The following is a 22,313-nucleotide window of genomic DNA, read 5'->3' as shown; positions in this document are numbered from 1 at the left end:
CGGGATCGCGGACTATCCACCCCATGCTCTACCTTTCTGCAACCGCTGGTCTGCGACACCTGGAGCCCTCAGTCTCAACTGAATTTTGTACCTTGCAGGCGGAGATTTCACAGGCAAGGCGGCTCGTCTCGGCAAGGCTCGAGTCGCTGCCGAACCATACGGGTGGTGGTACACTGCAGTTTGTCAAGTCTGTATGGAGACAGTATGAGGCTGATCGGAGTTGGGTCTACTGGAAAGATGCTCTAGGGGAGTTGGGATCTGGTCTCATGCTGTAGTAATGCATATAGTTACTGCAAGTTTGGAGAGTCAAGTCTCGTACCACCTTAAAGCAACGACCAAATTCTCAAAACGGACAGTCTAAGGCGGTTACTTTGCTCAATAACTACCTCAACTAGGTACGTAAAAAATGTTCCTTGAGTGTTTGTCTCAGGGTTTCCTACCCCACATGATGTGGACAGGAAGGTACAAATGAACAGAACGGTCCTGGAGTTCCTTCTTGGCCTGCGCCATAATCACCTCGATCTCTTCGTTGCTCCAACCGAGCACAGCGCCAAAAAGCTTGGGCGTGTACGAATCAATGGCCTGCCGCGTCTGCACAGACTGATACTTGCCAATTTCCTTGAGCTTTGGATCCTTAGGCCAGGGACCGATCGGAATCTATACCTGCGGTTAGTGTTTAGTCTTTGAGACGGAGAAAGGGGATATACCTTGCGGATCTCCTCTTGAACGTCCACGAAACCGACTTTGATCAACTCGTCCTTCCACTGATGAGCGCAGTCGATGGGCTTTCCAAACTTGGCGCTGCCCTCGAGGATGCCGGCGGCCCAGCGCTGAGCGTTGGTGGCCTTGTCGTGGGTTCCATCATCAGATAAGAAGCATCCACGCTGAGCCTGGAGCTCAAAGTATCCGCCGGAAGTTAAATTATCAAAGGCCTTCTTGAACAGCTTTTCGTCATCACCGATGCATCCTTCCAGTTCACGACCGTGAATATAGTCAAATGGCTTCTTATAGACCCAGTCATCCTCAAAGTCGTCAACTTCGAAGAAGCAGTTAGGAGGAGTCCTGTCTTTGTTAGTCAAACTCAAATTGCAGGCGAAAGACGTCTCTTACCAGTCGGGCTGAATAGGGCTCAGATCTGTTCCAATAACTTCGGCTGATGAATACTCACTTAAAGCATGCTGTTAACATTGCCCCAATCAAGATACACAGGATACTCACTCTGCAAAATCTATGGCCCAGATACCAGTGCCAGTACCCAGATCGAGGACTCGCTGGGGGCTTTTGCCAATTGGGGCCAGGTGAAGCTTTCCGTCGAGAACGAGACTGTAAATGTGGTGGACTAGATCCATCCGGTTTTGTTCTTCGTCATCGTTTGGCTATCACCTTGTTATCAGACTGCAAGTGAAGAATATGCGGGTTCTTACCACTAGGTAGGTACCTTCGCGAAAGGCGTGGTAGCGGCGTCCGTTCTAGAGAATGTGAGAAATGGAATCAGGCCCCGAAGTTGTTGCACTGACATCATATCTACTTTTGGTCAGCTCAGGGGCCATCAAGACATGATTTGGATTAGTCCTCACCTGTAATTGTAGATGCTGGACTTGAGAGACGACAAGTAACTAGAAGCTTCCTCTCTTAAGGATCATGTTAGAGAAGAACAGACTGACTGGTAGACGAGACTAACGCGCTGTCATACAGAGAGTCACCCTGAGATGCATGTCAGCACATGACAAGAACCTGTGTGGATAGGAGCAACCAACATCTTCGGGCTGGGTCTCGGCCTGCAGGACGGCCCCAGGGGGAGTCGGCGAACGCTCGTCCTTTGTCTCCGCCATGATGAACTGTAAAAAAATGACGCGCCGTGGAGTTGACAGGGAAGAGGGAGATTGTCGGGATGCCTCGGTTTTATCAATTCTGTCGCCCCCACCTCGCTAAAGAGCCCATCAGTCGATGTCGTGTTCCACCGCTCATCTGACTAACTGCAGGTGAGCCAATTGGATCTCGGCCCGTGATGGAGTTATTGGCCCAATTCGGGGAAGATCCGTCCCGACGGGAGCTAGGGTAACGCGTCCTCCCGTGGTGGGCGGACGGTTGTGTAGGGTGGGTGAAAACAACTCTGGAGCCGCTGAGCTTGGCGAACGACGATGTGTTGGCTTGACCTCTTTCAAAGAGTGGGTAAGCAGTACTAAGATGGAGGTATTAAAGTAAAGGAAGTGGATCAAAGTTGAGAATTATGGCAAAGGTTCAAAGGCCTGAATGGATAACCATCTCAATGGTATCGGTTTTGCTGATAATTCGGTGATGTGTCTATTTCAAAGCGAAAACACCGACATGATCAAGGACAAAAAAGACAAACATCACTTGCCAGAGGTACCGAGCGTTACTTCGGCCAAGTATATAAATACCACGTAGAATTGATTCCTTCGATGGTACATAGCATCGGGTTTATAAAGAAGACGCGGTTAAGAGATTTGGTTATTAATGGGTTGCTGATAGCAGCTAGGTTGTCCGGGAATAGCCTCATCCTGCTCCCTTGCGTGAGTTTGAAGGCTGGTGCCCCTTTGAGCGAAATGAGATCTTAGTCGAATGTAAAGATAAACTTAAATACCCAACTTCTGTCCATCATGGGGTCGTATCGTCTGGTGGGCGCTATACCTTTCTGATGAGATTAGTCACAATGAAGGGCCCTGTCTATGTCCTTGTTCAAGTTCTTGGTCTAACGAACTAGAATGTTACGATCTGAGAATGATCAAGGACGATGGGAGAACCTCTATCTTCCTGATACATGGCGTTGCACAAACAGGCAAGTTAGCATTGAGCACCTCATGAACGTAGATAGATCAGCAGACCATGTAACATAATCCTATTGAACGTTACCACTGTGAATCCTCTTCCTCTTCCGAATCAACATCCCCAGGGCTCACAAACGGCCTTCCGAGTGCTACGTCTTCGGGCGACCTCTCCACCACAGTTCTCAACCTGATATCATTCTTGCGCTCCTCAAAATCCACCAATCGCATCCCCATTTCCCTCTCCTTCTCCCACAGAGTGCATTCCTTTGCTGGGTATCTCTCCCTCCACTTCGCCTCGGTAACGATGCCAAGCTGTCCATCTGAGGCCCAAATGGTATCAGGGAAAAGAGAGACTGGTAGCCTCGCGCCATTGGCTGCCAACCTCCATGGACGTCCTCCGGCTATGTCGTAATACGAATCGATTCTATCCACCACGAAACCCCCTTCCTCGGTCCGCACAAGAAGGGAGCGCTTGTAATTGCTGTTTGGCGATGGAACATCCGTAGCAGGGAATGCGAACGTTGTAAGCCCATCATCACCACCTCTCACATGGCAACGCATCAGCGTCTGGTAGAACGTTCCAGCTCGAGAAATCTCGATAGCTGTTCCCAAGACTGTGAGCTCGCCTGGGGCAGTTTCTTGTGATCCTGCCACGTGCTGCAACGCTCGGATTATCTGGCGCCAGGCAGAGTGTTCTTTTCGAGGGGATGTTGGACACGGTGGTCTAGCGCCTGTACCCGACGTTTCGATGAGGAGATGTCGGATGTGTGGAAGATCGATAGAGTGAAAACCCTGGTCTGGGAATCGTCCTCCAAACATGGCGTCACACATAGACTTGAGGTTGATGCGGACATTGTGCATGCGAGGTAGCATGCGGCGCAAATCATGGCACAAATGGGAAACACCTTCTAGGCGGTTTCTGCCGTGATAAGCAAGCCAGAATGAGGCTTCGTCTTTTCCTCCTGTATCCAGCTCCAAGTTGACACAGCTTTGGGGGAGGGCTTCGAGAACGGTTGAGATGGTCTTCCTGAGTATGCCCAGTTTGAAGTCTCGACAGTTTGTTGTCAGGGAAAAAGACTTGAGTGCCGCTATGTTCGGGATGACTTCCTTGGCCAGCCGACAGACCGTGTTATCAATCCGCTCTTGCAACTCTGAACTGGGGTTACAGCACTCTCTAAGATAGATGGTCAGAGAGCGTGTGATGGAGCGGACGGCCGAGCTGTTGTGGGAGTCCAGAAAGCGTTCCATCTGACCACTGCCTGCGAGTACCAAGTCCTTGTAGAGAAAGGGAAGCGCCATGTCCCGCCATTCCTGGCTCACCAGCAAGCAGGAAAAAATAGTGGACTTCTCATCGTCGAATCTATAAGCATCGCGAATGATCTGGACGAGTACTTCCGGCGGTAGAACGGGGCCGGTCCCGGACATGGCAGGGTTGTCGGTAAGAGTCAAATGACTGGCAAGAGATGTGGATAGTTCCATGATGAGACTCCGCCATACAAGTTGACGATATGGAGGTGACGGTGATACAGTGTATAACGTTGTTGTGCGTTGATGAATCCTTCCTTGTTACTAGGGTTGGAAGGTTCAAATGTCAAGGGAGAGTGCAGGGCCAGGCAACGGCGTAAATGTCTACGTGTTTGCCTTGGCGGTGCGGGGTAATGAGACAAGTTAAGACCAATAAGACTAGGTGAGAATTCCGGGTGTCAATTGGCTAATGGGAGACATGTTACACAGAGCCTTGTGGGAGTTGTCTACCTACCTCTAGGACAAGGCTGAGGTTGCAATCCGTGGACGGTACAGGATTAGTCACAACAATCTAAATGAAAGCATAATAGCATTTTGGGTATTTCAAGGAATGGTCTCGCAGTATAATAATGTGTTAAATCCGCATAAAGTGCACGCTCGAAAGGCAAGGAAACAGCATGGATTGGTTTATAGGTTGGCATTTTAGCATCATGTCAAAGATGTGGTGGCATGCAGGTACTCATACTAGTCCTGACCTATGCATTAGGAACTGTCCCCTACGCTCGAGTAGTCATGCTAAAACTTGCGTGATATGCCTGGAAAGCTCTTAAAGGTGCCCCCTTGCATAAGGAACAAGTCAAGATCCCCATCCAATTAAAGAGTGTACCTGAACAGCGGCAACCGATCACCCATGGTCTCAAGCTCTTCCGCTGAGCACTTGCCATAAACCTCCTCAGCCGACATCTTCGACCTTCTCTTGTTGATATTGCGATAGATAATCTCGAGCGCAACCGCAGACAGAATACTTGCTCCAGCCGCGGTGAGAGACACCCCAAACCCAGTTGGGTACTTCGGCGCTTCGCTTTGAATGTAGATGTAGGAACCAGGGATACCGCCCGAGTTACCGATGGCGATCATATACGTGATGCTTATCGCTGCTTTGGTTCGTCCGGCAAGATTGTTGACTGTCTAAGCATTGGCTCCTGGTGTGATGGGATACAGGTCGACGTAAGCGAGGACAACGCCGAAGTAACATAAGCTTATGTTGTCCTTGATATCTGAGGCTTTTGCAAAGAGAATAGAAAATGCGATGAGCACAATTGTTTGGGCTCCAACGATAAAGGGCATCCTCCACTTCAGCCTGTCTGCGAAAACAGCCGACAAGAAGGCGCTGATCGCACCAACACAATAGGGCGGGATGGTGAGTAGCTGTGCGTTGGCGGAAGTGTATCCCATGTATTTGGTGATCTGAGGCATTGTGAACTTGAGGCCGTAGTTGGGCATCGTGGCAGAGATGTAGATGATGGACTGGAGATAGACCTGCCAGTCACAGAGAACCAATTTCAGGACTGATCACTTGGCCCTCTTACTCATGGTTTCGGCATGCTTGGCACTCTGGCCGCCCATGAAGGTGGTTCTTCGCAGGGATAGGAACCGTTTCTCGTCAGCTTCGAGCCATATGGAGGTCTCGGCGTTGTCAATGAGACAGAAGAAGCACACGACTCCCGCAATAACAGTGGAGATACCCTCAAGAAGGAAGATCCACCGCCAGCCCTCGAGATTTCCGACTCCATCCATTTGGGCGATACCGAAAGCGAGGAGATCGGGAGCGGTTGTTCATTTACACGTCTCTTGCTTTTCCCTCCGGGCAAAACAGGATGCAATTTATTCCTGATATTCGCCATCTCGGGTATTGTCTCGATGCAGCAGTGCACATTGCTCATGAATACCAGACTCTGTTTGACAGAAAGATCGATCTACCAATCTGGTAAGTCCTTTTTAAATTCATCACAACCATACGGATAAGTGCGAATTAACAATGGACTGCTAGGACACATGTGCAGGACATCCTCCGCTCGGGATTCATTTTACTTTATTGCGGCATCTATATCCCGCTATTTCTCTCACAACCTGGGCAAGCAGAGCTAACAGAACAGAACCCTGAGCCCGCTACCATTATCCAAGGCATGGATGACTGCAGGACAATGTTGCAGAATCTGTCAAGGAAATGGCTAGCCGTAACTCCTCACCTCCTCGCCTTCGACCGTTTGTCGGATGAGGTAAAACGGCTGAGCCGACTGCCCAAGCAACAAATCCCGCCCGCTTCCGGGGACGAAATACCGGTGGCACATTCGTATGGGAATGCGGATGTTGTGCCATTGAATGGCCAACTTACGTTCTGGAATGTTCCTTTGGATGTCTCGTCTTGGGATGTCATGCTGGATGGTGATATCGACATGCAGGCCGTGTTTGGTAACGACTTTGATGCATTCAACGAGAACAACTGTGAACGTACTGACGACTGGGAGTGATGGGTTGGAGTCAAGCTACGTCAGTTTACGTACTAATTTTGCACTGAGATAGATTTATTGATACATAATCATGCGGCTGCTTTTTAGTACTGGTTGAACGTCCTTATTCCCTTACAGCAATCATGAAAAGCCGTGGATATCTCAAAAGAACTTTTCCATCAACAGAAACCGGGTAAACCTCGTTCAACTTGGCAAGATATGTCTTCGCAAAGGCCTCCCTATCTTCCGAGCCAAGGGGGTTGAGAAACGACCGTAGATCTGTTCCTTTCACCCACTCCACAAGACTCTGATGATCGTCCAAGGGTGCGGATAAGGAGTATGCCATATATCAACAGTTGAACAGAATGGGCTTAACTCGTCGTAGAACTGTTGAGGTGTGGTGAACTGGTCAAGGGCTGGACGGAGCGGCCCCAGGATGCTAGCCCAGGGGCCCTCGTTCGCGACAGCGCGCATTGCAATGTGGGGTGGCTCGAGAGAGTTGTCTGGAACCTGGATACACTGGAAGACGGTATTGGAAAATACCAAATCCAGCGGCTTCTTAAGTGTATATTGAGATCGGCGACCGAGAACTGGGTCTGAGGCAAGGCTTTGCGCGCTTCGGTAATCATGCCGGAAGACGAGTCAATGCCTTCAATCAAGGCACCGGGGTAGCGGTCTACCAGGACTTGAGTCGAGTTGCCTGGCCCGCAGCCCACATCAAGGGTAAGGCTTGGAGACTCGAGGGCAAGGAGATCTCGGGAGGGTCGAGTACGCTGCTTCGCGAACGTGAGGTACTGGGATGCAGACCAGTCCTGAGTCTTGGACTGAATTTGTGCCATCATGGAGCGCGTAGAGGTGTGAAAGTTGGATCGGTTGATCGTGTTTGTTCGAGTACTGGCAAGTCGACATGCACCTAGCATCGCAGAACGAGGCCCCAGGGTCGCCATAGTAACTCAGTACATAAAGACCAGATAAATTACGTATTTGATGTGACTGGCGCGTACTGCAATGTTCAATCCATCACCCCTTGATATGGAATTCAGACTCAATGCAATCTCTCAAGTCGGCGGAGTGGGGCCGGAGGATGATTTCGGAGATGGGGCCGCCACCGCGGCTATTACGGGTGCATCGGCATCTCTGTCTTCCGGAGGTTGGGGGTCAGCTTACTCCTATCAGATCGGTGGTATTTTTCAACCCGATGAGACGTCTCTTTTCTCCTCATCTCATATAATCAGCAGGTGCTGCCACGGGGTAAGCGTGGCGTCGGCATGTTGATTAATCACGGCCGAACAGCGAGTGCCGGAAGCATGCTTATGTCCAAAGTTATGCCCAAAGTTCAGGATGAGGTGAGATTGAAGGGATGTATAAGTAGTCCAAAGAATGAGATTCCAATTTCATGAAAATCGTGATCACCTTACTTCTGTCTCAAACTGTTCTGCCACGACTCCATATCTTTTACAATGGCTCTTAGCACTCTTGCTCAGAATTTGATCGATACCCTCCAAGATATCTTTGGAAAGTTCGCCGGAGTACGCTCGTGTAAGTCTTGCCCTTTCCATCCGTTTTGCGTATCTAACGATTCCCCTTCCAGCGCATGCCAAAGGCGTGTTCGTCACTGGATCCTTCACTCCCACCGAGGCAGCCAAAGAACTCTCCACGGCGCCGCATTTTCGACATCCAACTTTCGTCATAGCCCGGCTCTCTCTGTTCACCGGCATCCCCGACCTGCCAAGTACCGACGAGAGAGCAAACCCACACGGTCTTGCCGTCCGCTTCGTCCTCGACCCAGCCTCGCGACTCGGTACCGATATCATATGCCATGCGTCCAAACTCTTCCCTGGCTCAGATGGGGAGGAGGTGCTGGCCTTTTTCCGGAGTCTCAGGGATGGCACCGTGACCGAATACGCAAGCTCGCACCCAGCTGCAGCCGTGTTTGCCCAAGAGCACCGGCCGATACCAAGAAGCTTTGCTCACAACTCATTCCACTCGATCAATTCCTTTAAGATGATGAATTTCGAAGGAAAGACGGCCTTCATTCGGTATCGCTGGGTGTCTTTGGCAGGTCAGCAGAGCCTCACACAGGATGAGCTCAAGACCAAGTCACCGAATTTTCTGTTTGAGGAGTTGCCACAGATCCTGTCTGAAGGTCCAATTGGTTTCACACTGGTTGCCCAGGTCGCTGAGCAGGGTGATGTTACCGACGATTGCACGAAGATCTGGCCTGAAGATCGTGCTTTGATCGAACTGGGAACTCTGAAGATTACCAGGGTGATGGAGGCGAATGAAGCTGAGACTTGTGAAAAGACAGTTGCATTCAGTCCCATTCCGGGTGTGGAGGGCATTGAGGCGTCGGCAGATCCAATTCTCGCTGCTCGTTCCGCAGTTTATTCGAGAAGCTCAAAGTCACGCCATGAGTCAGAGCGTTAGATAGTCTTGTTGGAAGAATATCTAGTCATAGTGGGACGAGGATCTTGGCAACAGGGACGGTGGAGAAGATTAAGTGTCATTGTATGTTGAAATCTAAGTACCATCTGCTGTCTACCTTGTCATAAAACTTGAAACCGTCTCGCTCGACATTGATACCTGCTGAGTCCTCAAAATTCCCCCAATACGATTCAGTTCCACCTCGCTACCTGTTAAGTGCTCCCCAGACGCCATCGCTGTAACACCGCTCTGATGAGCCCTGGGCCCGGTTTCCCAAAACGCTTCGAGGTCCCTTGTCCGGGTAGATGGTTTGCTTGGCTGGCTCATCGACGAGATAGTGTATCCCGAAGTGAGATTGCTGCCCGGATCCGTGGAAACTATGCCGGATAGCTTTCGCAACAGAGGCCGAAGGGCGGAAAGTGCGACGACAATGACCGAGATGCAAATTTCGGCCGTGGCCCAGATGTCTAGTACCATTAGTCAGGTTATAAGCTGGTGTTTGACTACGAAGACTTACAGATAGAGATGTCGTTGCTCACATGGAGCATGGTGACAAACCTTCCAACACTAACGCCGATAGTAATTGTTCCTAGAGCAAAGATGGCACCGAGAGCGACTTTTTCACGACGAGATCGTAGGCTAAGATCAAATATCAACGGAAATGGGAATGCGACGTCTAAAAGCAACGCAAGAAAGCATTAGTTAAGCTGGCTTGTACAAGGGCCTTGGGTTCTGAGGGGTGAAACTGACTTAGCACTTCTGTGATGAAGTTGAGAGACCAGTTCAGACGCATGAGGTCCATAGCTGCGAAAACGGTGCAACTTTCATCACTAGTTCTCCTCCTATGAGTCGTTGGTTAACTCAACTCTTTCCCGAATGAGGGATGAAGGCTGTGTTGTTGCTCACCAGTTGACGGATGGATCTGGCCCACACCAGAACGTGTCTCCGAAGAATGTAACAAGAGCGAATGCCCCGGTGATGAACGTCAAGATGTAAAGGGCTATTCTCATCTGAGGATGCGTCGGGGGGATCAGGTTGTAGTAGAAGGCGATGATGCTGAACTTGGGAAAGTATATACCGGTGTCGAAGAAGTAGTTGGTCGCAAATCTGATCTGTTGGATCAGTCAGCTCGGTTATGTGAGATATCCTGACCTCTCTCGCTCAAAACGCACCTTGTCAAGGGACACACTCGTTATCGTAAAGTCATCCATAGCATTCATGCTGTATGTCAAGGTGTCGCATATTAGCAAGCCTTGACAAGACATCAGACCCACGATCAGCCAGTAGTCGGCCGAATACAGTCTGAGCCCTCGCATACAGAGCCGGACATAGAGGCGACAAGCGACAAACACGTAGGCAAGGACCATAAAGGTCCACTCGACGCCCTGTGTGGATACGGTCAGCCTGATCTGTGCTTATGGACATGCCATCGAGATGACCGGAGGTGTTGATAGTAGGAATTACTCACTATTACGGTCTGACTTGACACCATCTCGTCCCGCCAGCTGTCGCTTAGCTGATGGATCACTCAACGGTGATTATCGCAGAACATTCATCTCAAAATTTCGTTGCTGGGGAGAAAGATGAAGAGATATTTTCGGGGGGCGACGTGACAGGAAAGATGGCCAGTGAAATTCCAGTTCAGATCTGTCTGGTCCGGATGAGGCGCAAGCCACCCCCTTCTCGTCGAAACTCTATTGTCGGCCATCTCCAGATTGGCGGCAGGGTGGCGCCAACTATTGGCCATATATAGCCCTGGGGGGCTAGGATTTGGAGATGACGACTGAATCAAGGGCGAATGAGCTGATTAACGAAACCGGCACCGGTTATGGCAGCTGAATCCAAGCAAGCCGAGAAGCATCACAGCAGGTATCACCAAGTTATAGACAAGCGACTTCTATCATGCCAATCCCCGAGAAAATAGTGCTTCAGTTAGTGGCAATAATCCCTTGATCCGCCAACATTCCGTAGCTAATCTCTGCACCAGTCCGGCCTCCAAAGATGGCTCAAACCTTGGTAGTCCGGACGGTTTCTTCCGCAACGCCACAACCCAAGATCGCCCGCACTAATCAAATGATTTCCCACCATGAGACATCGATATCATCATGTCAGAAACGCGAATCGCCTGCCCCTTAAGTTCCTGGAATGACGGGGCGGCATCTAGAGCGCAAGCGGCGATTGGAATGTGCCGCAACCAGGTCCCAGTATCTTGGACTCGGTACGAACCGAACACTCTTTCGACGCGCCTATTGATTCCCAGCCAACGGGCGCAGATTGAGTTTAACTTCCGCAATATTACTTTCCCAGCTCACACAACTCGTAATCGTCTGTGCGTTTGATATAGCACCATTTTTGGTCTCGAGGGATATTACTGCATGAATATTTGCTTATCATTAGAACAATGGTTTTATCATATCCTAGAGGTGGAAACATACTACACTTCTTGCTGATAGCGAAACCCCTCCTCTAACAATACCTATCCGTCCTAGTATCCTGCCTTTGATTGTGTTCCCTCCATGTCGGCCATGTGAAGCTTGGAAATCAATCATGTGCCATAGAAGAAATTTATTCGAGCCTGGTCTGATCGGATCGAGGTGCCCTTCTTCTGGCCGCGTCACGGCTTCTCTTTGATAGCAAGGCCGAGTGGAGTGGAACCGTCGTGATACTTTATCAACCCAACGAGGAGCATACAGGAGGTGCCCATGCCATGCTTGACGACGGGCTGTATGAGCGGGCTCTGCTCCGGACATGGTCATGGCCCAGCATTTGATGCAAATTCCAGCTGGTAGCGTCAGCAACAAGAGCGGCCATGCACTGGTCTCTGCGGAGACGGCTTCAATCCGCATCTTTTCTAGAGAAGGGTACAGCGCCAACCCACAGATCTCGATCAATGCTGCCGTCATTGCGAGCCGTGTCATCGTCAAGCTCGGTAATCTGGTCCAGAAGGCTCCAGGCGGCAAGTATGCTTCTATTCACGTTGAGGAGATACACGCCGGTGAGGCTGGCATGGTACGTAGCCACTCGAATGACCAACGGGCGATTCCGTGACGACATGGACGAGTGCATCAAGAGGATGGCTGAGATATTCGGGTCGGTTGGCATGGAACAGACGGGCCAGTTCTTGGACTGGCGGGATGGAACGCTGCCATGGTGATTGGCGGTGGAGATTTACGCTTGGTGGAGGGATACAGAATACAGCTCCTGTTGTCAAACGAAAAAGCCAATGCAAGATCATAGAGCTAGCGATTAAGGTATCTATAATTCCAGCTTGTTTCCGTCATAGTAAGAAACCACACCCGAGCCCTCGTAAAAGTATCATCTACGTTATAGACTGCAAACCTCATCAACCCATATGGCTGGCAGGGCTTGACAACTTTAATACAGCAATATAATCCGTCAGGCGAGCCACCTCTGGGAGTAATTAGAGCGAGATCCTGAAACGATGAGATAGACTTCAAGACCCAAAGATGATTGCTGGTGGCTGCTTAACACTCCTACAGGTACCCTAGCACCACGAGTCCATATTTACGATAACGTAAAGAAGAATAAAAAATGGGAAGAAATAAGGCCAAGGTTTAAGGGGAACCATACATTGGTACACAATCCCTTGCACCGCTTGGTTTCATTCAGAGTGATATCGTCAATCTTTGACCCATTCGCTCCTTCTAGTCCTGCTTGGACAAGCCTTCGAATACCAGCTTCTCGCGTGAAACGCGGCCTTCTCGATTCGCCTTCATCGCTTCTTCGACAGTAGAAGGACTCAGCTGTCCAAGAAACCGGATCGGAATCGGCTTCAAGGAGCCGCTCCCAAGCAAGGTTTCTAACTGGCCATGCAGTTCGGAACTGAGTTGATGGTCTGTCATTTTGATCTACGAATATGTTAGGCCTGAAAGACACGCAGGGATTAGGGTTCTTACAGGCCAATGGGCTTTTCCACGATAGTTATGTTCTGTTGGAAATGCCGTGAAGACAAAAACATCTGTAACTTTGACGGTGGAGGGAACATTTTCTGTGTTCACCTTGCCAGGTCGGACCGTGCACAGCACACCTCCAGGCTTGCCAATGGCTTGAGCAGCAGTTGCAGACGAGGTGGTGTTTCCGATGGTGTCGAAGACGTGTTGGAGATCCGGCACTACGGCCTTGATCTTTGAGGCAACTTCGGGGTCGTTGTAGTCGAAAACGTGGGTTGCTCCAGCATTCTTGGCCAGTTCAAAATTCTTGGGGCTGCATGTTGTGACAACTTCAATACCATGAAGTTTGGCCATCTGGATAGCGAATATTCCCACAGCAGCTGTTACGATCATTAGGAAGTCCCTTCATGGCATCAGTGTTCCCGGGACTTACAACTTCCACCCCAAACTAGCAGAGGCGTCTTCTCGACCAAGCTGTCCTGACTGAGTGCAAGGCAATCCTCGGAGAACAGAGCAAGCCATGCCGTGTTGGCTGCCAAGGGGACTGAAGACGCTTGAGGAGCACTGATGCTGTCCGGGATCTTGAAGGATAACCGCTCGTCCGCGATGGTGTAATCACTGTTACTCGACAATCAGCGAGGTGAGAAGATGTGGTTGAGCTGGAGACTCACGAATAGGCGCCTAGTCCCTTGATCTCGCCTAATACGGGTGAAAGGATTAGTTTTTGTGATTAGGCAGCTCAACTATAGCAACAGCAACATACCACCCCAAATGTAGCCTGCAATCCGATCGCCCTTCTGAATCTTGGTCACGCTCGGGTGGGCTTCGACTACCGTGCCGGCAAAGTCACAGCCCAGAACAGCCCCATCCCCAAAGGCATTAACGTCGAGCGCAAGTCCTGGACAGTTAGTTTTCGGGATGGATATCGTTTGTGGGAGGGCATACGATCGGTGGGGTTGAATGCGGCATATTCAACCTTGACGTAGACTTGATGTTCTTTCAAAGGCGGCAATTCTGCTTCCCCCAGAACGAGGGACTTGCCCTGCTGGATGATGGCGGTGGACTTCATGGTGTTTGCTGACGTTCCCAGATGCGAGAGTTGAAGGAGGAGAAACTGGGGATGGAGTTGGATTTATAATAGCGATGCAGAGCCCCACGTGATGTCAATACTTCCAAAGATCTCCCATGACCTTCTCATCTACGCACGTACGCCTATAAACACACTTGAACTATGGTCTCTGTCAGGAATTTCGGTTGTATCTTGTAGAGAATGAATTCAGTACTCACTGGAATCATTTGCGTTTTATCGAGGTCCCAAACACCGCTCCGTGCGTAGATATCGGTCTTGAGGACCTCCATGACGTCGACTTCAGTTTTCGCACGAGCAATAATGGCGCTTCCACCAACTTGATCTCCTTTCAGTGTACCTCCTCCCATCTGATATAGTCCGGAGTCGATATGTTTGACCATCTCTTTGATGTGTGTTCTGCAAATCCATTACCTATCTGAGGATGCCGAGTGAGAGAGTGGACTTACTCCCGAACCTTCATCCTTGTCTCCAACGTGCCCTCGATATCGGGAATAAGCACGATCCATTCTTTGAGGGGTTCTGATTCCATCTTGGTTCCCATGTTGGCTCGGCGATCTGACAAATCGAACCTCTCAGGATTGCCATGCTCGTTACGCCCTGTGTTCCACTGCTTTATCGTGCCCCTCACTCTCCCAACGCGCCTTGAAACACGCCTGGATTTGCGCCTTTCGCTGCGCCTTATGAAGTTCAAAATTCACGCCGGTTCATGCGCCTTGAAATGCGCCCAACTTTGGCCCCACCCCACTTGCATCTTTCCTTGTAGTCGAGTGAGTCTCAGCCGAATGGGGATTCCACTAAAGTTGCCTAGGCCCTCGGTTTTATACGGCCGTGTTTCGGCTTTAGAGACGCTGAAGAGTGCCAGCCACGGGACCTGGGCCTCGATGCCGTTGACGGCGCGCAAGCTAGATAACACTTTCACAAGGTCTCGCTGATGCTTTGTCACTGGAACTACAATGACTCGAGATAACTGATATTATCTATGGTTATGAATCTGCATGAGCCTCATAGTTGAGCCGGAGTTCAAGATCCTGTGCCACCTGCTCAATCAGTGATTCCTCAACCACTCCCCGCTCCCAGGTAATGCTGATAGTAAAAGAGCCACCGGGTATGCTAGCACAGTTGAAGCCAATAGCCGGGCCAGATATCATGCCACATTGCGTGAAAACCAGCTTGTCCAACTTGAGATGGTCGCTAGGTTGAGTTGGGACACTCCTTGCTGAGCCCAGGTTCGATAGTTCGTATGTGTAGAGACATTCTGTGCCCGCTTGACTTTGGCAGAGCGATAGAAGGTCTTTGACGCCGTTCAGATGCGTGAACATACTTCCGTGGGGAAACTGTTTGACCTTGGTTGCAATGTCGCTGCTGAAGAGTTGTGCCAGCTGGATGATGTGTTGTTCCTCAGTTGCAGACTCGAGTGGGCTGCCCGCGATCTTGCTCAGATCCGTACCAGGGACATATGTTGATAAGAAAGAGATGTGATTCACAATCTCTCTCTCTGACGCACCTGTCATCTTTCGCACTGAAAAGGGTGTCACGGCCCGAATACCCGGGACAACTTCAACACCACGACAGAGAGAAGTGCAGATCAACGCGTGCAGAAGGCCAGTGAGAGTGATATTGGACAGCTTGCATCTCTTGAGTACGCTCGAAAGCATTTCCGCCGAGATGGAAAGAATCCGGACCATGGACTTGAAGTCAGCCAATGGCGCAGGTGATATCGGATTCCCTGCCCAGACCGGCCCCTTGCAAGTGCTGGGGCTGTTGCAGATGGTACAGGCGCATGAGAGGCAGTCCGCTCTCTCTTCAACCGCCGGTGGAGCATGCTTTGGTGTAACGACCATGGGCCAAGTAGGCGGATAGGACAGTTCCGACATGTTCTGAAGGGCTTCCATCAGGGATGTGTGAAAGGCTATGCCGCTTAAGCCATCAGCGATAGCATGGTGTGCAAAAAACGCAATGTCGACCCTTGTAAGGCTTGCATCTTCTGGGTCCTGACCTTGTGGACTGTGAATATGCTCAATAACGACAACTTTCCAAGCTGGTTTGTTGTTCAACCAGAGTTGGGCGTGTCTTTCGCCGAGTATCCGATTCAGCACGACATCAACCGTGTTTGGATTCATCTCAGAAGGAACTGAGACATGCCGAGCATCAATTATCTCCAGGACGTCTCTTCTGTTGATGTAATCCAATTGCCTGAACAGAGGGACCCCGATTTTTGTCTCATCAGAAACACCATAACATAAGCCAGGGTGTTGTCGAATAGTTGCTTGGATGCAACGTTCCAAGGCACAGTGGAGACGATTTTTCGCGGGAGAAGATGGACCCAGATCATGTTCTCCTAAGATCGAGTAGGATGCTAGGACGGAAGCCGAGCGATACTGGCCTAAAGTGTGTCGTGCAGAGTAATACTGCCCCAAAATGCCTAAAGATATAAGTTAGTAAGGCTTGTAGAGGTCTTTTTGTTGATAATACCAACCTAGGGAGACTGATTCGTTGCCGGATGTCATTATCCTAGATTGATCTGACTTCTGCCATGGTAGACTTGATGATGGTCAAGGATGGTCAGCAGAGGGGACATGGATGCTTATTTATATGCTCATTAGTCCCGCCTCGGCTTCCATCGCCGGAAGCTTATTCGACCAATTCCGCTCAGTTTGCTACTACACTGCTGCCGGGTTTTCACAAGCCTTCGATATAACGGCCTCACGGTGCCAACATTTCGGTTCAGTCCCTCTGCTCCGTATCCCATCTTCTCTTCTACACCAAAGAATTTCTTGACTTGTCATGTGCATTTTTCTCGCTCCAGTTAATAGTTGCTTACGTTCACTTTGAGACAGTGAAAGTGTTGGGCGTCCATATTGAATACATGTCTCATCTGCTTGCTTTGGAGGTAGGTAGGTAAACAACTAGATCTGTGTGACCATAAACTTATACATAACCCGCCTGCCCATCGTTAAACAGCCACGCCCCATTTGTGCTCTTCAACCCCAAACATGATATCTTTCAACCATCCCTTGATTCGCGGTCCGAATTTGCCAGTGCCATCCCGCTTCTGCACCAAGTCGAGATTACGATCACCCACGCGAATGATCGACACATCCTTGATAAAGAACTAAAAGTACGAGTTAGGAAATCTTTGCCAGAATGAACATCTCGTTACTCACAGCTGTGCCAGATACGAACGCCTCTACAAGACGGCCGTCTTTCCAGGCCTTTTCAAGGTCCGAGATGGTGAACTTTGTCTCCTTCACTTCCAGTTCGTCCGCCAGTCTAGATTCAACCAGTTCCAGGACTGATCGCCTAGTGACGCCGTCAAGAATGAGTTTGTCACCCAACGGCGCAGTGAGAAGCTGCAGCTTCGATGTACGTTCATCCTTGACGATCGCAAAGAAGTTGCTCGCGCCTGCTTCTGTAACTTGACCATCCTCTCCAAAGAGCCACAGGATTTGGTCGTAACCGGATTCCTGTGCCTCGCAGTGCGACGCAAAGCTGGGGCCGTAGTTGGCACCGACTTTGGCGTAGCCGAAGCCACCAGGCCAGGCTCTAATGGTGTCATTTCTCGACGTGAGGAGGCGGAGGTCTGATCTCGGCACAACACCAGGTGGAGTTTCGGTGGAAAAGTCGGGCCAGCAGACCATGACAATGAATAGTACTGCTTCTCTGGGGATCTGAACACCCAACTGACGCCCGGTTCCGATCAGTGCAGGTCGGACGTAGCGGAAGCTTCCGGGCTCTGCAAGCCATCCTGCCAAAGTGTTAACAGGGACATCCTTGAAGCATCCCCTTGAAAAGAAAAGAAATACTCTTCGCATCGGTGCGGACCAGTGCCTTGATCAATTCCACCAGCTCTGCGTCGTCAAACTCAGGCAGTGATACCCTTTTCGCGCTCATGACCAATCGCTTCGCATTTCGATCTGGTCGAAAAAGTCTGACACTGTTGTCGAACCCTCGATAGGCCTTCATGCCCTCGAAACATTGAGTCGCATAGTGAATGCAGGAAGCGAGGGGGGAAATGCTAAGGTCGGCAAAGGGCTTGATCTCGGGTACGTCCCAGCCTTTCTCGGCAGTCCAGCGGCATGTTAGCATGTGGTCGGTGTGGACATTCTGTGCCCACAGCTCGGGAGATCCAGGCTCAGGAACTGGGTGAAGAACTGTCGATTGTGTAAACTTGAGTTTGGATGCATCGAGCCGTTGTTTCGGGGTCGATGCACCATTGAGTTGGGGCGGATCAAGAGACATGATTGATGACAGTGTAGAATTCTCAACAACACAGACACAGACAAAAGGTTTGACGAAAGACTTGGGCTTGATATGTCACAGAATCCTGTCAAGTCTACCCTTCCTTCGCCTGCCTCAAACACCCTGTTATGCCTTGGCTCCAACCAAGCCTGCTTTGATAACGTTCTTGAGAGCTCCATAGAAAAGCGGGGCTTTGTCAAGGGCGTAAAGTTTTACGCCCTGTGCTAAAAGCTGATGACTCCGATAACGTTGGATCAATGATGCCGCTCAATGGACCTGCATGGTCTTCTTGACCCTGTCAAGGCAAGAAATGGACTCCCAGAAATCTCCGTCCGAAAGAGCTCCGGCTCATGCCGGCCAGTCGTCTGCTGACGAAGACTGGATGTCATGGCTTCCCGAGCACGAGGTGGGGTACCTCGGGACTACGAGTGGTCTCGATGAGGCCCAGGATAATGCAGCCATCATTGGGAACACATCTATTCATGGCGTTGTCAACACTCGGTCTCACAGCGACACGTCCATTGGCGCCGTTGACGACATATCCAACTTGTATCCCGACCCTCTACAGCTAGCAACCGACCCATGGCAAAGGTAGGAGCCCATGCATCTCGTTTATCGTCAACCACTCATCGCCACCTATCTAGGGTATTCCAAACTGACGATCCGGATTCAAGAGCTCTGTCATGCTCATCTGACCACATCATCTCCCACGACTTATCATATCGACCCGAACTACCCGCCAGCTTGCCTTATACTGACGATGTGGCGAGCACATCGCAGACACCCTTCAGTGCAGAAGCCGGAGCCCGCTCCGACTCCTCAGTTGGGTCTTGGGATTCCTTTACTTCATCACCCTCGGCTTCGCGGAGAAGGCGTAGGAGAAGGCAACCTGCAAGGTCAAAAAAGGTTAGAGAAGTAGAAACGGAGCCCAGAAGGTACCAATGTACGTTTTGTACAGATACCTTCAAGACGAAACATGACTGGCAACGACACGAAACAACTATGCATTTGAGTCTGGAACAGTGGCAGTAAGTCTCCTAGACTGCTCGCTCATCATCCTCAGCTCGCTAACGTCGTTCAGATGTTCCAAGTTTGGCCCGGTACTGCAGGAGCCAGATGGACGCGTGTACTGCGTCTTTTGCCGCCAACCCGACCCTTTACCCGAGCACCACCAAGTACACAACTATGCCGCCTGCATAGCGCAACCAGAAGAAGCCCGCCAGTTTCATCGCAAAGATCATCTTGGACAGCACCTCCGTCTCTTCCATCGTGGATGCAACTTCAACGACTTGATGAAAAACTGGCTTTCGTCCATTGACGATGTCAAGTCTCGATGCGGCTTCTGCGATGCGCGCATGGGTACTTGGGCTGAGAGGCAGAAACACTTGGCGGTGCATTTTCGTACTGGCTCAGACATGAGGGAGTGGAAGGGTGACAGAGGTTTTGAGCAAAAGATTGATGACCTTGTTGAGAATGACATGCCAGTGTTCCTCATTGGCACGCAACGACACACGATGGAGCCTTTCTCAGCCTCAAGGGCAGATCACCGCATGGATTCGTCTGAGAATGTCTTTGGGCCGCTGAGCAGCGACGAGGTCAGTCCTGGGGTGGCTGACTCAACACCGCCAAACAGGGATGAAACCTCGGCACATTCATACAGGCAGATAGAACGGCTCCTGTTGAAGTTTGTGTCAGACGAGATTGCGCAAGGACGTGTTCCTTCAGATCGCCAACTACAGAGGAAGATGAGCGAAATGATGTATGGGCCGGATAATGCATGGGATCAGACTTGGGCAGACAATCCACAATGGCTAGACATGTTTAGGAGGAAGGCTGGTCTGATCAGTTTGCCACTCAGTGGTGGCAAAAATGCTTTTGTTGGCTTCGACGAGGTTTGAAACAGGGGTCGGCACGTAGTCGTAATAAAACATAAGACACTAAGTCAATGATCTCTGGTTTCTAACACAAAAAAAGGTCCCTAAATATAGTAATAAAATATTTAAATATTAATGATATTATTTTTTTTTATTTTTATCTCTTATTTAGCTCACAATTAGGCTATAAAGTGAACACTCTGTATTGACTTAACTGAGCGTAGCCGTCCTGGTGTCTCCAGTTTTTGTACGTCCGCGTGGTCGGGCAGCTTCGTCTACGATCATAAACTATACACTCGACACATTTATCCAAGTTATTCTACAAGCGTGAGGACGATTCAGAGGTTTCATTCATCATTAAGAGTCGGAAGCCAATCTACCCAGTATGTTGCGAGAAGACCAGAGATGCCATTCACCAACCGTTTTCCCACCTCTCCAAAACACCAGAAACCCCGAAAACGATGCATCAACATGGCGTAATGGGCTAGAATGACAAGAGCCTCGGGAGTCTGTTTCTCCAACAGGCTAAGGAACCGCAGTGGGATGAGGTTCGACCAGCCGAGCAGCGCGTGTACGCCCCACCCATTGGGACCCTGAATCCATCGATGAACGAGGTCGAGGGACTCCCTCGCTCCTTCACAAGCCTCAAGTGACTCTTCGTTCAAATCGGAGGCCTGGAGCATTGTTGCTAGGATGGCACAGGATTCTGATGGGGTGTGTGTTTCCTTCTTGCTTTCCTCCACCGCAGTAATAAGCCATCCCACGACCGATGAACCCATAAGTGTTGGGTGTGCTCGATCGCTTAGCACTCGCGCTCCGCGATGAAGTCGAAAGTATTCCAGCATATGCCGAAGAGTCGTGGGGAATTCCTGTTCTGGAACACCGCTTATGGTCTCGGCGAAGTAGTGTAGTGCCAGCAACGAGGCAAAGAAGAACTGTGATGTCGCGTTCGACTGGGAGGTATCGTCGAGCTCCTTGTTGAAGCCACGCAGTGCCCGGTGTCGGAGATGATTCGCGGTACTCGTGTAATGGCTCGAGGACTCGGGATTGACTGTGCTGAGATGCATTGCGGATAGAGCCAGTAGTTGGTTCATCAGGTATGGTGTCTTCAAAGCGGCGTTGACGTAGCCATTGGCGAGAGGCTTTAGTAAGTCCGGCACCATCATCCAATTCGTCATATGTTCCTGGATATTGTACAAAAGCTGCAAATGTTCAAAGGTAAAAAGCTCATCGGATTCGATGTCATGCAGATTCGGTGACGCTGGAAGTTCCGGGTCTCTCGACGTGGATGCAGTCTCAAGCCATGCCGAAGTGGTGAGCTCCTTTTCGTATGGAGAAGCTCCCATCTTGGCCTTCTTAGGCACAATGTAGTAGCAGTCCCTCTCGGATATCTCGCAATGGCCACAAACGGGACGTCGCTCGTCGCATTTGATGTGGCGCTTCTTGCAAATTGCACAGCCATTGCGCGACTTGCGATGACCTTGGCGCGGCTTTCGAACGCGGTTGGATTCCATAAGGAAGAGAGATAACGGGCTGGAATACGAGTAAACGAGAAGAAACAGACAGAAGAGAAGTAATGCGAGGAAAGAAGATATGCAGGAAGTAGGAGGGAATGCGAGGGAAGACGACACTGGGTGTCTCTCTCGGACCCCTGTGCCGAGTCATGGGCGCTTTGCCTAGTTTGGTGCTGGACACGAGCACTAAGCCCAACTTGGAATGAATCCGAGAAAGTTTTCATTTTGGTAAAAGTATACGAGGACCCCTGCCGCCTCATTCCCCGTGACAAGCATGAGCTTAATTAGATCCCCCAGAGGGAATCCATCTCGTGTGAGGGCAGAAAAACTGACGGAGGTACAGAGAAATAAAGGCAGATCTGTGTAATTATGGAGCTGATGAGTACCCAAACATGTAATTTTTAATCAAAGCAGACAGTGTTTGGTTTCACAAGAGAAGGGCGCTGTTTTGACGCGGTTTAATTGAGGTTTTGTGCGATCACTCTGGCCTTTCACAACGCCCTTGTCAGTGTAATTCAAGATGGCAATAACGAGGCAAAGAGTGGCTATTGGGATTCAGTATTTAGTTTAACCACAGTAATTATCATAATTATATATCTAATGTTTTTTTTATCAGTGCGGATGATAGCAATGAGCTTGACTATCATTGGTATCTTGTTCTCCTACCCTATAAGCTTAAATGTTCGGTTCAAAAAGGACACATCTTTTAACTTTTTC

The 22,313-nt window shown here is 50.1% G+C and overlaps 9 protein-coding genes across 9 annotated transcripts; 2 read left to right on the top strand and 7 right to left on the bottom strand.

Annotated features, from left to right (window-relative positions):
- Nucleotides 1-426: 426 nt before the first annotated feature.
- Nucleotides 427-1,832, bottom strand: NCS54_00921700 (Hypothetical protein; the record flags this gene model as incomplete). Its single annotated transcript, XM_053154571.1, has 9 exons — nt 427-657; nt 708-1,062; nt 1,111-1,167; nt 1,219-1,376; nt 1,425-1,469; nt 1,518-1,524; nt 1,578-1,631; nt 1,682-1,704; nt 1,758-1,832. The coding sequence occupies 9 exons, from the start codon at nt 1,830-1,832 to the stop codon at nt 427-429; spliced, it is 1,005 nt and encodes a 334-aa protein (XP_053010546.1).
- Nucleotides 1,833-2,870: 1,038 nt separating this feature from the next.
- NCS54_00921600 (Hypothetical protein) lies at nt 2,871-4,268 on the bottom strand (the record flags this gene model as incomplete). The annotated part of the gene is made up of 1 exon (XM_053154570.1): nt 2,871-4,268. The coding sequence occupies one exon, from the start codon at nt 4,266-4,268 to the stop codon at nt 2,871-2,873; it is 1,398 nt and encodes a 465-aa protein (XP_053010545.1).
- Nucleotides 4,269-5,222: 954 nt separating this feature from the next.
- On the bottom strand, nt 5,223-5,831 carry NCS54_00921500 (MFS domain-containing protein; the record flags this gene model as incomplete). The annotated part of the gene is made up of 2 exons (XM_053154569.1): nt 5,223-5,602; nt 5,624-5,831. The coding sequence occupies 2 exons, from the start codon at nt 5,829-5,831 to the stop codon at nt 5,223-5,225; spliced, it is 588 nt and encodes a 195-aa protein (XP_053010544.1).
- Nucleotides 5,832-8,004: 2,173 nt separating this feature from the next.
- On the top strand, nt 8,005-8,971 carry NCS54_00921400 (Catalase domain-containing protein; the record flags this gene model as incomplete). The annotated part of the gene is made up of 2 exons (XM_053154568.1): nt 8,005-8,083; nt 8,136-8,971. 2 exons carry the CDS (start codon nt 8,005-8,007, stop codon nt 8,969-8,971), a joined length of 915 nt encoding a protein of 304 aa, XP_053010543.1.
- Nucleotides 8,972-9,082: 111 nt separating this feature from the next.
- Nucleotides 9,083-10,460, bottom strand: NCS54_00921300 (Hypothetical protein; the record flags this gene model as incomplete). Its single annotated transcript, XM_053154567.1, has 6 exons — nt 9,083-9,435; nt 9,486-9,644; nt 9,719-9,810; nt 9,875-10,080; nt 10,141-10,353; nt 10,437-10,460. The coding sequence occupies 6 exons, from the start codon at nt 10,458-10,460 to the stop codon at nt 9,083-9,085; spliced, it is 1,047 nt and encodes a 348-aa protein (XP_053010542.1).
- A 2,173-nt stretch (nt 10,461-12,633) lies between these two features.
- NCS54_00921200 (PKS-ER domain-containing protein) lies at nt 12,634-14,510 on the bottom strand (the record flags this gene model as incomplete). The annotated part of the gene is made up of 8 exons (XM_053154566.1): nt 12,634-12,837; nt 12,886-13,259; nt 13,313-13,497; nt 13,551-13,578; nt 13,643-13,777; nt 13,825-13,993; nt 14,104-14,365; nt 14,416-14,510. 8 exons carry the CDS (start codon nt 14,508-14,510, stop codon nt 12,634-12,636), a joined length of 1,452 nt encoding a protein of 483 aa, XP_053010541.1.
- A 2,412-nt stretch (nt 14,511-16,922) lies between these two features.
- Nucleotides 16,923-18,208, bottom strand: NCS54_00921100 (Branched-chain-amino-acid aminotransferase; the record flags this gene model as incomplete). The annotated part of the gene is made up of 3 exons (XM_053154565.1): nt 16,923-17,081; nt 17,134-17,714; nt 17,773-18,208. 3 exons carry the CDS (start codon nt 18,206-18,208, stop codon nt 16,923-16,925), a joined length of 1,176 nt encoding a protein of 391 aa, XP_053010540.1.
- A 310-nt stretch (nt 18,209-18,518) lies between these two features.
- On the top strand, nt 18,519-20,106 carry NCS54_00921000 (C2H2-type domain-containing protein; the record flags this gene model as incomplete). The annotated part of the gene is made up of 3 exons (XM_053154564.1): nt 18,519-18,799; nt 18,853-19,236; nt 19,290-20,106. The coding sequence occupies 3 exons, from the start codon at nt 18,519-18,521 to the stop codon at nt 20,104-20,106; spliced, it is 1,482 nt and encodes a 493-aa protein (XP_053010539.1).
- A 323-nt stretch (nt 20,107-20,429) lies between these two features.
- NCS54_00920900 (Zn(2)-C6 fungal-type domain-containing protein) lies at nt 20,430-21,635 on the bottom strand (the record flags this gene model as incomplete). The annotated part of the gene is made up of 1 exon (XM_053154563.1): nt 20,430-21,635. Exon 1 carries the CDS (start codon nt 21,594-21,596, stop codon nt 20,430-20,432), a length of 1,167 nt encoding a protein of 388 aa, XP_053010538.1. The 5' UTR covers nt 21,597-21,635.
- Nucleotides 21,636-22,313: the final 678 nt, after the last annotated feature.

This window comes from Fusarium falciforme, chromosome 7 (assembly GCF_026873545.1).
Source record: "Fusarium falciforme chromosome 7, complete sequence".
In the NCBI taxonomy this organism is placed as follows: Eukaryota; Fungi; Ascomycota; class Sordariomycetes; order Hypocreales; family Nectriaceae; genus Fusarium; species Fusarium falciforme.
Note: the sequence above shows the minus strand (reverse complement) of the source record. Positions and strands in the feature narration are given on the sequence as shown.